This window comes from Cibotium barometz, chromosome 35, assembly GCF_041138505.1.
Source record: "Cibotium barometz isolate CiBa-2024 chromosome 35, ASM4113850v1, whole genome shotgun sequence".
NCBI lineage: Eukaryota > Viridiplantae > Streptophyta > Polypodiopsida > Cyatheales > Cibotiaceae > Cibotium > Cibotium barometz.
In genome coordinates, this window is record NC_141080.1 from 21,106,452 (window position 1) to 21,124,083 (window position 17,632).

General features: G+C 45.8%; 1 protein-coding gene across 2 annotated transcripts in view; it reads right to left on the reverse strand.

The window, feature by feature from the left end:
- The window catches only part of LOC147618222 (zinc finger protein BRUTUS-like), a 110,482-nt gene that overhangs the window by 36,165 nt on the left and 56,685 nt on the right, over positions 1-17,632 (reverse strand). For both annotated transcript variants that reach the window (XR_015262080.1, XM_086774672.1), the window contains exon 2: positions 621-842. Coding sequence is in view for 1 of the 2 variants with exons in the window: in XM_086774672.1 (XP_086630798.1) it covers positions 621-842 (222 nt within the window). In the remaining variant the exon portion in view is untranslated. The remainder of the gene's footprint in view (positions 1-620; positions 843-17,632) is intronic.

Below are 17,632 nucleotides of genomic sequence, written 5' to 3' on the forward strand. Positions count from 1 at the left end.
TCCTTCATGATGATGTTAATGCTATGGGCACTAAGTACCTTACACTATAACATGGGCTGATTCGTCTGCTGAACCCTAACCCACAAGCTAGTTTTTCGACTAGCAAGGAGGGTGCAAAAGCAGTCAGGTTCTTTTAAGTACAAGAATTCATTTTGCAAAGCCAAGAAGGTAAAGCACACACCAAAAGCCCAGGACGAAGACAGCCAATGGAGATATTTCTTAAACCTGAGCCAAGCAACAAGCACTGGCAGGACAGGTGACGTGAGGATGCCATCACCATTAGGAGGTAGCCTTCCTGATGACATAGCCGTACAATTTGCTCGTATGGTGAGACAGCACTCAGCAACATGTCCAAGAAAGTGGCTAAAAATGGGCAAAACTAACTACTATGCTAAACCCTGAGATTTCAAACAATCAAGAATGTTCATCATTACTTCTACGTCTTTTTACAAGCATAACACAATGCCACACTCATCATCAACATGGCCAAGTATTTGGCAAGAAGTGCAAAATCTATTCTTTTTGGGAATATTTTGCCAGTAGCCTACCTTCCCCCCATCCCCTATTAATTAAAACAGATTCTTACAATGACACCGAGACTAGTTTAACTGAAAAATTACCTGCTCTTCTTCTTTGGACATATGCTTACAAAGAGTAGTCTGGATAGCTTCTGTACAGCATATTAGATCTCGCCGCAGTTTTATTGGTGCATTGAATCTTTCTTTTAGTGCGGAGTTAAGTAACACTAGCATTTGATCAAACAAGTCACTTTCCTCCTTGTGTTCTAGTGAGTACGTCTGAGCTATATTCTTTACCCGACTGTCAAGAGCTGGAAAGATAACCTGCCACAACAAACTCTCTGAAGCAGTAAGGACATCCGCTTCCAACAAGAACAACAAACGCTTGACCACACAGACTATGTGATCAAAAACAATAATAAAGTACAGGCATTCGTTTCTAAACAGCCTTCTAATCAGCACATGTTATTTGCAAAACCTAACAAAGGCACACATGTCATAAATTTTGTTTAGTCTGTTACATATATCAATGTTATTTCCCAAACTTAACAATTATGACACACCTCACCTATGCTACACCTTCACCGGGGTCGGATGTCTGTGCAGCAGTCGGGCAGGCTTCTAGCAGGCACATTGCCATGTGGCAGACAGTCAGCCACCAGTGGCCCTGGTCATGGGTTGTCGGTTGTCCTCTGGAGCAGGCCAACCAGCACCTACTGGTGCCATATATACGTGCATGGGAATTTGGCCAAAATCATCTGCATTCTCTCAGCGATTGAAGCCTACAGAGCGTTTCTCTGCAATTCGGGCTGACCAAGATATTTAGCAGAGCAAGCTCTGTGAATTGACGTCTTCATTCTCAACCACCCTTGCACTTGAATTTCAGTTGTAATACTTCTTCTTTTACAGAATACAGATCAGTAGTGTAGGACTCTTCTGCGTGCTGTATGTTTTATTCCGTTGCTATCTCTTCTCTCTCTATTCTCAAACTCTAGCACATAGGCACAAGTGTTTTACACAGTTGGTATCAGAGCCTAGGGACTTGCTAAATTTTTTTCTTTTCGTCACCCGTGTTTAGGAAAATTCATCTTGTTTGAGGAAAAGTCCACCCACCTATCCCAGCTGGCCTTCCTCAGTGTGAAGGGATGCAGCCCTCACAGTCTCTGTCTTACCACTGGTTCTGGCTCTTCATCATGGATTCAGAGAAACTTATGGAAGTTCTTTCCAGTATGGTGGCCATGGTAACCCATCTTGATAGGGTGGTCACAGCATGGGAGAGTTCTAAGTCTGACCAGAAGCCGAAGGGCGAGGATTCTGCTCACCCAAGCCTCGAATAGGTTGCAAAGTGTAAGCCCAATTCTAGTGGGGGAGTGTCGTCCCACAACTACAAGCACATTCAGAGGATTCTTCACAACCATTGCATGGTTGCCAAAAAGCATGTTTCATACCTTAGGTTACTAACTTACTTGTAAGTTGTAAGAAACTTTGAAACGTTTCAAACATTTTTTTCAAGTGTTATTTTTTGAAATTTCTTGGAGTTTTCTTCAACACTTTCTCTTTACGTTTGGCTACTTTTCATGGTTGATGAATTTATCTTCTATCACCTGACTTGGCAGTTGCCAAGGTTGAACTCTGTGCAGGCTAGGCCCAGCTGGTAGCTCTCAAACCTTGTTATTTTCACATGTTTTAAAGGGTAAAGATATGTTTGTTGTGTATATTTTACATTCCAGAGATTGTGCCAAGTATATAAAAGCCAAATCTAGCATTTTTCTGACCTATGCACACCCCCTTATGAAACTTCCCAGTTTGTATGAAACATTTTTAAAACGTGTTTTTTGAAACCTCTGGCAACTATGAACCATCAGGAGAGTTTGCCAAAGAGTCTTTCCTTACTTCACCAACAAAGGTGATTTCTTCCACACAAGGACATGTCAATGGATGTGTCTTCAACTCCAAGAACTCTATCCACCTAACTTTGAAAACTGGCATATGCATTAAGAAGCCCAAAAGGGCATAACCCTATAGCAAAACACCCCCCCAAGGAGTGATAAAATTGGTCTTTTTCTGGTCTTCTGGGGCTATTCTAATCTAAAAATAGCCACTAAATCCATCACACACTGAATACCTCTCATGCCCTGCAACCTGGTCTAGTATCTCATCCTAGAATGGGAGCGGATAGTGATGCCTTTTCTTGGCTGCATTAAGAGGTTTGTAATCCACACAAACCCTCCATTTATTACCCTTCTTAGGTACGATGACTACAGGGGAAACCCATTCTGCATCAACCTCCAAAACTTGTTTCTGAATAGTACCTAGTCTCCTCAATTTCTGAGCCACTGGTTTTGCACCTTATGAACCACACTTGAAGTTCCCCTCATTTGATTGTAATCTTTGGCAAATAGCTTTCGATACCTGTCAAATAAAGCCCCATAATACTCTTTTTCCTCACTAGTCAAGTTATTAGTAAGCATCTCCATCAGCTTAGCCTTCGGTACATTGGACTCCATATCTTGAACAGGATCTTGTTCAGCCATATGACCAGCCATACCAACCTCTTTAACCTCACCTATATGCACCCCACACATGCTTCATCTGAGGATCGTATAGAATAAGCATCATAGCTGTCAAAAGAGGTTGAGTCTACCCTTGTATCCATTTCCAACTTCTCTCCGAGTTCCAAAATCTTGCTTGTCTTCAACTCATACCTTATCCTCTTCTCTTTAGGCTTGTCAACAAACAAGTCAATACAACCCATGTACCAGTCCTGTCTTGACTTCATAGCAAACAGCCACGGTCTTCCCAAAATAATGGAATATGCCCCAACCCTTGCTTGCATCACATGCACATCAATCACTACTTTTTGCCCAAGATCATTCAACTCCATATCTTTAACCACACCAAGACACTTCACCTTTGAACTATTGGCCATCTTCACACTGAAAATAGACTTCCCCGTCACCTCCAATCAAAGATCATACATAGCCTCCTCAGTTATGACACACCTGGGCTCCTCCATCAATGTAAACCTTGTGCACCTTCTTGCCATGAACCCAAACATCCACAATAGGTAATATATATCAGAAACCTTGCTCAATTGAACTACATCAGTCTCAGATATTTTAAATCTAACTCTCCTAACACTCGCAAGCTTGTGCCATTGTCTCCTTATGCCATTATCTTGAACAGGATCTTTGAATAATAGGATATATACCTCCAAGCTCCCTTCTTGGTTGAGGACATTGAGGCACTATGTGACCCCTCTCTCCACAATTGTAACACTGGACATGCTCCATTCTATTTTCTGTGTTGTCTCTCTCCTTGTGGCCTTCTTACTTGGTTTTGAACAACCCGCATGGCAAGATTCAAGTTTCTGATCTTCTCTATCAACCTCTTGACTTCTTGATGAAGACCATCCTGCCCTCTATTTAGCTCTACAACCCTTGGAGCCTCCACACGGAAGGCTTCACCACATGCCCACATGACGCATGGTCATGCCTAGCATGCATGTTTGCTTCCCTTTCCTTTCTTGCTAACTCTTGTTTTCTAACCTTCTTCCTCCATTGCTCTGTGGCCATCGTCACTACCTCTGCATAGGTATCGAGATCCTTAAGCTCCACTTTTTCTTTAATGCTCCCATGCAACGATCCTATGAATTTGTTTTTCTTTAGGAAGTCTAGTAGCACCTGATTCTCTTCCAAAACCCCCAAAATTCTTCTCCAAACTACTTCAAATCTACACTCACAAAAGTTGTAATCTCTTCTTTCTCCCCTTGATACAACCCACTTAGTTCTCTCCAAAGATCTTCTGGGTTGTCAACTTTTCCATATCTCCTTCTCAAAGCCCCCCTCAATCGTTCCCAATTTTCTCTTTCCTCCTCAGTAGCCACATCATCAAACCACTCTCTGGTTGCTCCTTCCAAAAGCAATCCCATCATTCTTAACTTGTAAGCATCTTCACCCTTGTTGTTGCTAAGTGCTGCCAATTCGATTCTCCTTAGGAATTGGTCCACATCTTCACCCCTCTCTCCTTTGAACAACTCATATCCTGCTCCCGCCCACTGATCTTGAGCTGATCTTCAAGTGGTCTCCAACCTGTTGATCAAAGTCCTATAAAAGAACTCTCTGGTCCTCAGACACCAAAACATGTGATGGCTCTGAGTGATGACCTCTATAACACCATCCGTTGTCACACCTCTTGAACACCAATCTGAGATAGCAGCCTACAAGGCTAACCACGCTCACAACCCAGCAAAACAACACCGCAAACGCCACTACAATAGAGAAGCCTATACCTGTATCCAAAGGCTCAGACTAGTAGCCTCACATAGGATAGCCAAGCATCACAAGGTACCACGCATCTTTGTACACCAACATCACCAACTCACCAAACACAAAACATATAACTAAGAACCCAAGACTGTCACCACATGGATAGTCCAGCTCTGGATCAACAAAAGCTATTAGGCATGACCTGGATAATCCAGGCAAACACAAAAAAACATAACCAACCTTGAACACGCTTTCCTCTGTCCCTCTTCACAATCTCACAACATCAACACCACCAATACCCTCCAAGAAAACTCGAGTCTTTCTCCAAGATCGATCTGCAAATTAAGAAACTGAAGCGGGATCACAACTGCATTGTCGACCTCTGAAAGGGCTGAACCACGCTCCATGATAATCAACAGGCGAATCCAACGAAGCTCAGTTAATCCACCAAAACCACCTGTGTGTTGTGTATCTAAGACAAACGTTTGCTTCCTCCCAAATAGTTCCAGCACTGCGATAAGGTGATATTTGGATGGAGAAAGATCGCCATTGGGGGACAATTGATTGTTCTTTTTTTGGCTCCTACCACCGCAAAAAGTATTACATCACCCAAGTAGCCCCCATACTGGAATCCAGTCACCATACCATACAGGTCCTTTCGAAATTCATCTGCATGCATCCACCCCACATAAAAAAAAGAACGCCTGCCAATAGCAAGGCGAGCAAGGATATTGAGATCACCAAGTACCATGTGGTATTCAAACATACAATAGCTTACCAAGTTTCCTGATGGAATGTCAAAACAAATATCTTGGGATTCGCCTCTATACATGCCACTAAAGCTCCTATACTGTCAAGATGAAGCCTAACACCATCGTCTAAGAACACTATATACTTAATCCCCCCGTGCATTGCAAAGGTACCAGTGGATTGTGTATTTTCTCGCTGCATGTCATTTAGAGACAGACACCAGCCTGGTCATTTCCCAGTATGAAAGGGGTCTGGGGGACTCGAGGATGTCTAAATATTTGGAAAGAACAAGCTTTGGGAATGGGGGATTATCCTAGAATACAGAGGACCACACTCCTAAAATTTAGGAGAGTTGCTATTTGTCACGTGCATCCTGCACTTGGATGCCACGTAGACATATCTGTACAGAAGGTGCTTTACCATCCCATGTGAGCCCAGTCCGGGACGAGTCAGCCAGGGATCCATCCCAATTGTCCGAGGTCAGGTGTGCATTGTCCTGCACATGAAACAATGCCAGTCCATGTTGTGAGTCTCCCTCTGGAATGATGACAATGATTCTGTGTTGGTACCGGATGCCAGATCATTGTGTAGATAGTTAGGGTTTGCTTTTAGGAATAGAGGCCAGCCCATAGGGCTACCCAAAGTCTTAGTGTGGGCATGGGAATAGTGTGAAACCACCACCATGAGGGCGAGGAAGGCCCTGGCTGAACCCACCAGCCATGGAGGGGCTGTAGGACAGCCCCAGGGGCATGCCAGGGGCAGCCGAGAGTACATGAAGCTTTTATAGGGCTGTAGGGCAAGTTTGGGGCAGCCCATACAGACTACCCAGTCCCCAAGGCAGTCTAGATTCAGTGCCCACTCCATCTAGAATCATGCGCATGATGCCCAGCCAACCATGAAATGATGTGCAGCTTTTTATGTGATTTTTCCAACATTTAATGCTGATTTACAGTTGTGGGCAAAAAAGTGAACTGGCCGCCTCGATAAGAGCTGGCCGACTGCTGTTTATGAGAAGTATAAATAGGAGAGCCACAATCCCATCGTGTTATCTCATCATTCACCAAGTGCTCAAGCAAATCAGGGCTAGGACAACCAAGAAGTTGCTAAAGCACAGGAGTGGAGAACTGCAGGTCAAGGGCAGAGATTTCTCAGCCAAGAAAGGTCAAGATTTCTGTATTTTCTTTTCAGATTTACATCATTCTAATAAAGCAAATACACCATCCGTGGTGGGGGCCCTACAGAGGGTATTTGGGACCCAATATTGTGTCCTCTCCATCTCTCCCTCTCTCTCTCTCTATTTTCTACACATCTTCATTCAGTTTTTGTGTGTTAATTCTGAAACCGATCCCGTCAAGTGGGAAAGACTCCGTTGGACACCCACACGCTTAATAGCACAACCTTAAAACCACAAATATGAAATGGACAACTTAAAACAACTTGAAATTTAAATGAAATGAAATGGAAAGATGGACACCAGCACTGGGGCCGGAACGGGCCGACCCCCCCCTCAATATATGATATATTTATTGGGAGTATTTAATGAATACAATGCTCCATGGGTTCCAAGAACCAGATAATGTCCATGTACATATGAAAACAGTACCAAACAAGTAGGCTCGAGGTCGAAACTTGATATAGAAGCTCGAAGCAGTACGACCACTAGTGTGGTCCAATCTCTGCGGTCCTGTGCTTTCACTGGACTCCGCGGAGAGCGCCTCACTGGTGTTCCGAGACCACGCACAGACAGGCGCTCTCGTACTAACGCCTGGCTCTCCCGATCTCAGCACCTTTGGACCGAGGTTCTCCAGTAAAGCTTGGACAACCCGGCACCGAACGGGTGTGGCCGTAGAGGGATGAATCCTTTAACAGATTTAAACATAAAATACTTTACTGGAATCTGAAATTCACTTACTTGTAGATGGTTGATAGAAAACCAATACTTGTGGTGTTTGTGCAGAAGATCAAACCACCCAAGAGATGTGAAGTCTTCTTGTAGCCGCCAAAGGAAAAGAAGTACAACCTCGTGCAAATAAGCAATAGAAAAATTGCCTTGGGAGAAGTAAAATCTTGCTGCAGGAACACAGCCACCCGTTGTATAGGAGAAGGTGGCTCAGCCTCAAGAAGCGTGGAAAAACAACCAGTATAGAGTGGCCTGGCTGCAGATGAATGCTCTGACTGCAAAGGGGTAGTGTAGGTGCCTGCAGTGGAGAGAGGTAACCTGCTGGAAGAGATGCGCAGGAAAGCACACAGGCGTCTACAGAAATACCACGCTGCCTGCTGGTCCAGGAGAAGTCGCCTGCTGTAGTACAACCTGTAAGAGCAAGAAGCGGTTGACTGCAGCCTGAATTGCCTGTAGCGCAGGGAGAAGAGCAGCCGCCTGTAGTTGCAGCCAGCCGCCTGGGGAGAATAGCCGCCTGCAGTGCAGTTGCAGCCAGCCGCCTGGGGAGAGTAGAGGCAGACGCTTGTATGGGTGGTGAAGCAGCCGCCAGGTGCTGTAGACGAAAGAGCCGCCAGCGAAGGTGATCGCCGGTTGATGAATTCAACGCCAGATAGAAGCGATGGTTTTTTCACGCTTGAAGGAGGGAGTTCAATAAAATTAAAGTGGAGTTTTACTTTGGTGATACCCACGCATGCATGTGGGGGAACTAGTGGGGGTATGTGACCATGCCCACCCCCACACTCACTTAAAAGTGGGGCTCCCCACCTTGGCCCCTAAGTGGGTGCCCAAAGGGGGTGCCCACTTTTAAATAAATGTGAACACCTAACCTTATAAATTAAAGGGTTAGAATATAAAACATAAAACAACAAGTGCGACATACTTACCACCTGTTCACATGCACCAAAACTCGTCAGAATACAGAGCAGACTTCACGACTCACTGACAGGCGTCCCCGCTCAGTAAGTAACACGTCAAGCAAGCAAACACACAAATACATGTCATGCGAAAACAGTTTCAAACATGCAAAATATGTGTGCATGTGCAAATAGTAACATGGACATATCTCCCGTTCATGGAACAAGTACAAAATATCTGTCGGCACAAAACTGGCACGACATAAGAACATAAAAACCTGGTCTTCCTATGGAGTGACAGTCCCATAGGTAAGACACAGTTCCAGGCACGAGTTTCCCTATGGTGTGACAGTCCCATAGGCAAAACACGGCACGAATATTGGCTCTTCCATGGCGTGACAGTCCCATGGGTCGAACACAGTCCAGGTCATACACGGGTGGCACTGGTCTGGCTCCCGTCCATACGACACCATCCTGCTAACACACGGGTGGCACCAGTCTGGCTCCCGTCCATGTCAGCAAAATACTGGCCTCTTCACATGAGACACCGGCCTGGCCTCAAGTGAACGAGACGCAAAAACTGGAGATGGACCAAATGGTTGGCCAATTGGTGACAAATTCCGTCGCGAAAAGAGTGCTGATTTCTGAGCATTGAAGTTACCGATCTCCCCCAAAGTTTCCACATGTTACACTATTTTTGGCCCGACTCCGATGGAAATTCTGTTCGCGTCATTACATCTGGAATTGAGCACATACCAAGAGTTGGCAAAGTGCCTATGACAGAATGTCTACCAGTTGGGATATTTTTAGAGATAAAGTTTATGGAAGTACCCTTAGATTGTGACATGTGGTAAGAAAGTGAACCAAAGTGAGACAAGTCGCCTGACACTTGTTAGAAAGTGGATCAAAGTGAAACAAGTGGCCTCACACTGTCACTTCATCTTTTGTGTGGCTCTCCACTTGCCCTCATAGCCTTCTCTTTCCATTTTCACTCATGGGAACCCCAAATCTATAAATTAGAGTCCTCTCTCTTCATTAATGAAGGCTCTCTTGCTGCACACTAGCCTCTACCACCGTTACAGGCTGCCCTAATGATGGCTACTCTCTTGCTCTCTTTCTTGAAGGCTGCCCATGAAGAATACCGACTGTTGGGGACTGTTTTGGAGGCTTCCATCGCGAAGAAATACTGAAGGCAAAGGTATTTAATCATTTTATTATGATTTCTAGCCACTATACTTGTTTGTACCAATCCTTGTACTTGCTATACTTGCTGTACCAACCACTGTACCGGCTGTACCAACCATTGTACCTACAGTACCAACATTTGTACCTGCTGTACCAACCAATGTACCGGCTGTACCAACCATTGTATCTGTTGTACCAGCCATTGTACTTGATGTACTAGCTGAATGGAGAGTTGTACTTGATGTACTAGCTGAATGGAGAGTTGTACTTGATGTACCAACTCTATTGCATGAGGACCCATGGTTTTTGGGAAAGAATCAATACCCACACGGAGGTATATGGAATATATTATTGGCTCGGCATTTCTATAGCCTATGTTCCGGCTTGGTTGCCTCGTGTTGGGCTGTGTTATGGCCTTTGTATATGGATAATCCGGCATCTCCCGTGGGGAGAGTAAGGCCCTCAATTCTTGTACATGATATTATTCTCCTTGGGTAATAAAATACTCCAAGGGGGGGGGTCGGCCCATTCCGGCCTCTATGCGGTGTCACATGTGCAAGCTCCATTTTCAGCATTTGTGTATGTTTTGTCCAGGTTTTATGTTTTATGCAAAGTGATGATGGATATGTGTTAAGGTTGTGGCCATGTTTAAATGTCTTAATATGCATTGATGGTATCAACAAGTGTGTCAAAGGCACTAGTCCCCTGGGCACCCGCCGCGAGTTACAAGGACCAACCACCGTTACTTTTGCATCCACTTGTCCCTATCATTATTCAATCTACCTTCTCCTCCTTTGGTTTTGTCCATATCCTAACTGCATAGGGCGCAAAAACCTGTCACATCGTCATCAAGTTTAGCAAAAGGTGATGTCATGCGCATGCACATGGACATGCTCATCCCAGAGCTAATCCTGAAAAGGCAGTCGACAAAACAGATCATCTAGGGCTGGAACAGCAATCAAGGTTCTCAGGACTAACAGAGGGGGTGAGTATACATCCCAAGAGATTTAGCAGTATTGCAAACACACAAGAATCAAGGAATTCGGAGACAGCTAACCACAGCATACTCTCCATCACAAAATGGAGTTGCAGAGAGGAAGAATCAGACTATCATGGAGATGTCCCATGCTATGCTTGAGCCCTCCTATTTACCTGGACATTTCAAGGCTGGGGTGGCTTCTGCTGCTGTCTATATTTAGAACAAGTCTCCTACAGCTGTTCTTCCAAATAGAACTCGATATGAGGCTCTCCATGGTGAGAAGCCCTCTATTGTTCATTTGCAAGTATTTGGTTGTTCGGTGTATCATGTGCCCAAGGAGCATCACTCTTAAGTTGGACTCGAAGTCCTAGCGCATGACTTTTCTTGGATATAGTTCTGTGTCCAAAACATATCACCTTTATAAGCAGCAAGCCTGCAAAGTTGTTGTGAGCCGAGATGTGGTGTTCGACAATAATCCTGCATCTTCAAAGGGGGGTGGTGAGCTTCTTCTTCCCTAAACACAACTGAAAACCACGATTAGTCCTAAACCAAATCATGAGGTAGCAGATGTCAAGCCGTACAAACAATCTCCAAGAGTAGCCTCGAACAAAATCTTCCTTTTGCACCGATCTTCGAATGTGCCATCGATGAAGTATAAAAGCACAATAGATAAGCCTAAAACCCAATAAAACCTTAACCTGTGAAGCTCAACATCAAATCTCAAAAGCATTTACACAGCTAGCAGTGATAAAGGACAAGTTATCCAACTGAGTATTCGGGACTAGTGTACCAGAGTGGGGGGATTCCAAAGCCAACAAACAGGTAGAGATATGAGGTCTAGATCAAAACAAGAACTGGAGCATTAAATCAAGACCGGTTGCTTCCCATTACCTCAAGATCGAGTGATTGCAGCACTTTAATGAGACTACAACAAGTAGAAGAACAAGATTACTGTCACCAATTGGCCGACCATTTGGTCCATCTCCAGTTTTTGCGTCTCGTTCACTTGAGGCCAGGACGGTGTCTCATGTGAAGAGGCCAGTATTTTTGCTGACATGGACGGGAGCCAGACTGGTGCCACCCGTGTGTTAGCAGGTTGGTGTCGTATGGACGGGAGCCAGACCAGTGCCACTCGTGTATGACCTGGACTGTGTTCGACCCATGGGACTGTCACGCCATGGAAGAGCCAGTATTCGTGCCGTGTTTTGCCTATGGGACTGTCACACCATAGGGAGACTCGTGCCTGGAATTGTCTTACCTATGGGTCTGTCTCTCCATAGGAAGACCAGGTTTTTATGTTCTTATGTCGTGCCAGTTTTGTGCCGACAGATATTTTGTACTTGTTCCATGAATTTTGTGTGTTTGCCTGCTTAACGTGTGAGCGGGGACGCCTGCCAGTGAGTCATGAAGTCTGCTCTGTATTCTGACGAGTTTTAGTGCATGTGAACAGGTGGTAAGCATGTTGCACATGTAGTTTTTAATATTTTATTCTAACCTTTTAATTTATAAGGTTAGGCGTTCACATTCACTTAAATGTGGGCACCCCCTTGGGAGCCCCACTTAAGTGAGTGTGGGGGTGGGCATGGGCACCTACCCAAACTCCCCACCCACATGCAAACGTGGGTATCACAAAGTTAACTCCACTTTCATTTTATTAAAAAAAAAGCCATCACCCTTCGTGAAGGAGAGCTGGGCGTTCATTTTCCACGCTTTCTTCAGATTACTCCATCGCATGTTCTCCCAGGCGGTTGTGCGCCTCACTAGCCTCTCCCACGCTTGCAACAGGCGCATGCTCTCAAGAGGGGCCATTTCCTCCAACGTTGCGGACGGCTGCCACCTACGTTTCTGCTCTGCTACAGCCGGCTGCTAGGCCATCTCCTCTTCAGGTCATAACCATGGGCTGTACACTGTAGTCAGGTCACTACAGCAGCACAGAGGCGGCTGTTCCTAACTACAGCGTGCTGTCTCTGCTCCCACAGGCGACTGAACACCAGCAAGAGGCGCTGCCCTTTCCTCTGCGTGAGTTCTCCTGCAGGCTGCACGTTACTTCCACAGGCGGCTGCTCCTACAGGCTGCGGTGCCTTTCTCCACTGCTCTCAGACGTGGGCCACCTCCACAAGGTACTGCTGTGGCTGCTCTCACAGGCGGCTACTGACAGGCTGCCCTTTCCTCTACCCTCAGGCGACTGCATCTCCTTCCTTCTACGCAGCCCACCAAAGCAACTGGCTGTGTGTCCATCACTCACAGGCTGCGTGTGCATCACCAACAAGTGGCCTCTTGCTTCTAGGACATTGTCCACCACCAGTAAGTTGTGCTTCTAGGACTTTCAGATTTGAATAAAGTATTTTATGTTTAAATCTGATAAAGGATTCATCCCGCTCGGCCAACACCCGTTCGGTGCCGGGTTGTCCAAGCTTTATTGGAGAACCTCGGTCCAAAGGTGCTGAGATCGGGAGAGCCAGGCGTTAGTACGAGAGCGCCTGTTTGTGCGTGGTCTCGGAACACCAGTGAGGCGCTCTCCGCGGAGTCCAGTGAAAGCACAGGACCGTAGCGATTGGACCACACTAGTGGTCGTTCTGCTTCGAGCTTCTACATCGAAATTCGAGCCTATTTGTTTGGTACTGTTTTCATATGTACATGGACATTATCTGGTTCTTGTAACCCATGGAGCATTGTATTTATTAAATACTCCCAATAAATATATCATATATTGAGAGGGGGGTCGGCCCGTTCCGGCCCCAGTGCTGGTGTCCATCTTTCCATTTCATTTCATTTCAATTTCAAGTTGTATTAAGTTGTCCATTTCAAATTTGTGGTTTTAAAGTTGTGCTATTAAGCGTGTGGTGTCCAACGGAGTCTTTCCCACTTGACGGGATCGGTTTCATTGGTATCAGAGCCAGGTTGTTTCCCTCTTCCTAGTGGGGAAACGAACCTGTGTACTGGACATCCCGCTTTTAGCAAACTTAAAACACAATGGACAGCCAAGGCAACCCTTTGGAAGTGCCAAATTCGAGGGGTCCAGCTAGTGCCTCTCGTGGGTCTGATGCCCTGCGTGGTAGGCACAAGCCCCTTGAAAGGGTTCTTGATAGTGAATCAAAGGGTCAACTGTCTCCAGGAAAGACAGTTATGCTTGAACAAGAGCCTAATGCTATGAGGGCTGAAATGGAACATATGAGAAAACTTTTGCAAGCTCAAGAGCAAGAGTTAAAGTTCTTGCATGAAGATCCACATCTGCAAAGTGCTATTGAAGCCAGGAAGGCTGATGCTATGGTTGATGTAACTTTTGAATCAATGGCTCGTGAAGTGGGCAAGAAACCGAGTTGGCACTTGCCTATCTCCTTCGCAAAGGTGATATCAAAGAGGGGGATGACGGAGAGCTGACATTCAGAAATCCACCTCGTTTGAAGCATGGAGATCCCGCATCCCAAAGGCTGAAATCTTTTATGCAAAAGGAAGAGGTGACTGTCACCTCTCGACATGTATCCTCTCCCCAAGGCACTAAGCCTGACAGATATATGTATACCAGTGCTCATGGAGGGCATGAAAGTCACATGCATGCAAGACATGTATTTCATGGTGACAGGTCTACTTCAAGAAAAATTTTGCCTTCTGAGTTGTCTATGCCATATGCAGGTAAGTCACATGCATCTGAGTTTCGAGTTTGTGGAGCACATGCCACCGGACAAGCACACCAAAGCTAATGTACATGCAGTTCCTGATGTGCAAGGAAATACAGGTCATGATGCAAAAGAGCGAATGGTTTGCAAGGCTTGGGGGCAAATCAAGGATCAGCCCGCACTCTTCATGTTTGATGACTGTGCAACTGACAATTTCATCTCTATGCAAATGGCAGCTGCATTGGGTATTGAGGTTGAAAACATGGAACCTCAGATTGAAGCCGAAGCTGCATTTATTGGTAAAGAGGTACAGGTTACCCCTTTGATTGGGAAGTTGCATATCCATATTCAGGGCTACCTTGATAATGAGCATTTCCTAGTTGCTCCACTGAATGGATGTGATGTATTGTTGGGCAAGCCGTGGCACCATAGGCTTGAGCCCCGCAAAGACTACAAGTCTAATATGATTTCTTTTATGCATAAAGGCTGCATGCATTTTATTGATGCTGGCAAAGAAGGGGATTCTATCCCACTTGTATCACACATCCAAATTAATAAAGCAATGAAAAAGAGTCTTTCAGCGTACTTGGTTTTCGTGCGTGATAGTCTTGTGCCAAATCATCAAAATGTCGATGCTATGTCTAATGATAGGCTGAATTTTCTTAATGCATTCAAAGACTGTTTTGCTGACTCGTTGCCAGGTGAATTACCTCCCCAAAGGCCCGAAGATCACCGTATAGATCTTGTGCCAGGAAGTTCTCCACCTAACAAACCCGCATACCGAGTGAGTGCTGCACAACAAGAAGAAATTATGAAGCAGGTAAACGAGCTTTTAGAGAAAGGTTTGGTTCAGCCCAGTTCCTCACCTTACTGCTCTCCTGTGCTTCTTGTTCAAAAGAAGGACGGATCATTCCGTATGTGTGTGGACTATAGAGCTTTGAACAAGCTTACCATCAAGAACAGATTTCCTATTCCACGTATTGATGATATCTTGGATAAGCTTGATGGCTCAGCTTGCTTTAGTAGACTTGATTTGAAGAGTGGTTATCACCAGATACGCGTGGTGCCACAAGATGTCCATAAGACTGCTTTCAGGACAGCCTTCGGATTATATGAATTCTTGGTAATGCCTTTTGGTCTCACCAATGCTCCTGCTACTTTTAATCGTATGATGGATAGGATATTCCGACCCCATCGCAAGTTTACAGGAGTCTTCTTTGATGATATCTTGGTTTTCTCCAAGAATGAGCAGGAACACAGAACTCATTTGGTCACAGTGTTCGAAGAGTTGCGGAAGCATAAACTTTTCATCAATGCCAAGAAAAGTGAGTTTTTCCTTTCAGAGATTCATTATCTGGGACATATTGTATCCAAGGATGGAGTTACAATGGATCCTGCAAAGATAGAGACCATTCGGAATTGGCCCGAATTGCAAAACGTACATCAAGTACGTAGTTTTCTGGGATTATGTTCGTACTACAGGCGTTTCATAAGGCATTTCGCCATGATTGCCACTCCTCTACATGATCTCACGAAGAAGAAAACTGTTTTCAAATGGACTTCAAAGGAACAGGATGCTTTCTTGCAGCTCAAGCATGCGATCATATGTGGTCCAGTATTGATTGTTCCTGACTTGCACAAGTCATTCGTGGTTGAATGTGATGCTTGTGGTGATTGCATAGGAGCTGTCCTAAATCAAGAAGGGCATGCAGTTGCATACGAGAGCCGTCGTTTGCATGATGCTGAGCTTCATATGGATATCTATGAGAAAGAGCTCTTGGCTGTAATTCACGCCTTAAAGATTTGGAAACATTACCTTCTTGGGGCTGAATTTGTAGTCAAGACAGATCATCAAAGCTTGAGATACTTTCTATCTCAAACCAAGCTTTCAGAGAAGCAGATGAGAATGGCAAATTTTCTTTCCATGTTTCATTTTCAGATTGTGCATACCCCAGGAAAGAAAAATGTAGTGGCCGATGCACTATCTAGGAGGCCTTATGTTGCTGCAGTCTCAGTGGCCTCTCATGGAGATCTATCTACTATGAGAGATTTGTATCATTTGGATGCTGATTTTTGGCATATATGGACTGATTTGATGGCTGGTCATTCACATGCCTCTTATGTTATCAACGAGGGTTATCTTATGAAGGATAATTGCCTATGTGTGGTGAAGGATTTGCGTTCAAAGGTTATGGACGAATGTCACGCTCCACCTTATGCTAGTCATAGAGGTATTATGCCGACTACTCGCATGATTCAGAGGTATTTCTTTTGGCCAAGCATGCGTAAAGACATTGAGGCTTATGTGCGTGCATGTATTACTTGCCAAAAGGTGAAATTTGATAGGCAAAAGCCTCCAGGTTTGCTTCAGCCATTGCCTATTCCCTTGCAACCTTGGGAAAGTATCACGATGGATTTTATTATGGATTTGCCTAGATCCCAGCATGGGAATGATGCTATTTGGACTATTGTGGACAGGTTTAGCAAGCAAGCTCATTTCTTGCCCGTCAAGAAAACCATCAAAGCTGATCATATGGTAAAGCTTTTTCTTGCTAATATTTTCAAGCATCATGGTATGCCTAAATCCATTGTTGGGGATAGAGATCCCAGGACTACAAGCATATTTTGGAGGGCTTTGTTTGATAATATGGGTACTAAACTTGAGTTTTCATCAGCTTATCATCCCCAAACGGATGGCCAAAGTGAAGCTGCAAATTCAGCCGTGTTGGATTTGTTAAAGTGTTATGTGGCAGATCATAAGAGTGCATGGGAGAATTTCTGACTCAGCGCTGAAGCTCCCGCCTCCACCCTGCTCTGCGCGCCATCGCTCCTCCCCCTTCCTCGCGTCCTTTCCTTCCGCCCCCCGTTTGCTCCCCTCTGCTCGCCGTTGCGCCCCCCCCTCCTTCCTCGCTGCTGCGCCGCCCCCCCCCTCTTTCCTCGCTGCTGCGCCTCCCCCCCTCTTCGCCAGTTCGCCCCCCTCCCCTCTTCGCCTGTTCGCCCCCCCTCCCCACTGCCGCCACTTCGCCTCTTCGCGCCCGCCTCCCTTCAGCAGCGCCCCGCCCCCCTCCCTCTCGCGTTGTTGCCGTCCCCCCCCTCAGGGCCTCTCCTCCTTTTTTCGCCCCCTCCCTCCTCTTTCGTGCTGCTTTTCACCCCTTGGGGGTTTTTGTTTTTTCCTCGTCTTCATCCGTCCTTCCGCCTCTTGGTGTGCAGCCCGCTTCTTGCAGGTTTTCCGCTTTCGCCTCGCCTCGCCTTCGCTTGAGCTTCAGACTCTGATGGAGACTCCTCCCGCCTCGCCTCAGAGGGACTCTTCCGCAGCCCCCTCGCCCGCCCCTGAGGACATCCCCATCAGGCTTTCTCTTTCGCCGGAAGAGGAAGCGAGCCTCACCGCAGAGGTGGAACGCCTTCAGGCTCACTCCACCATCTGCCGAATAGTCGGCACTCGCCCCAGCAGAGGGGAGATCAGGGATCTACTTCAGGCTCGCCTTCTTGCAGATGTGGGCAAGATCCTGGATGTACAGCTCC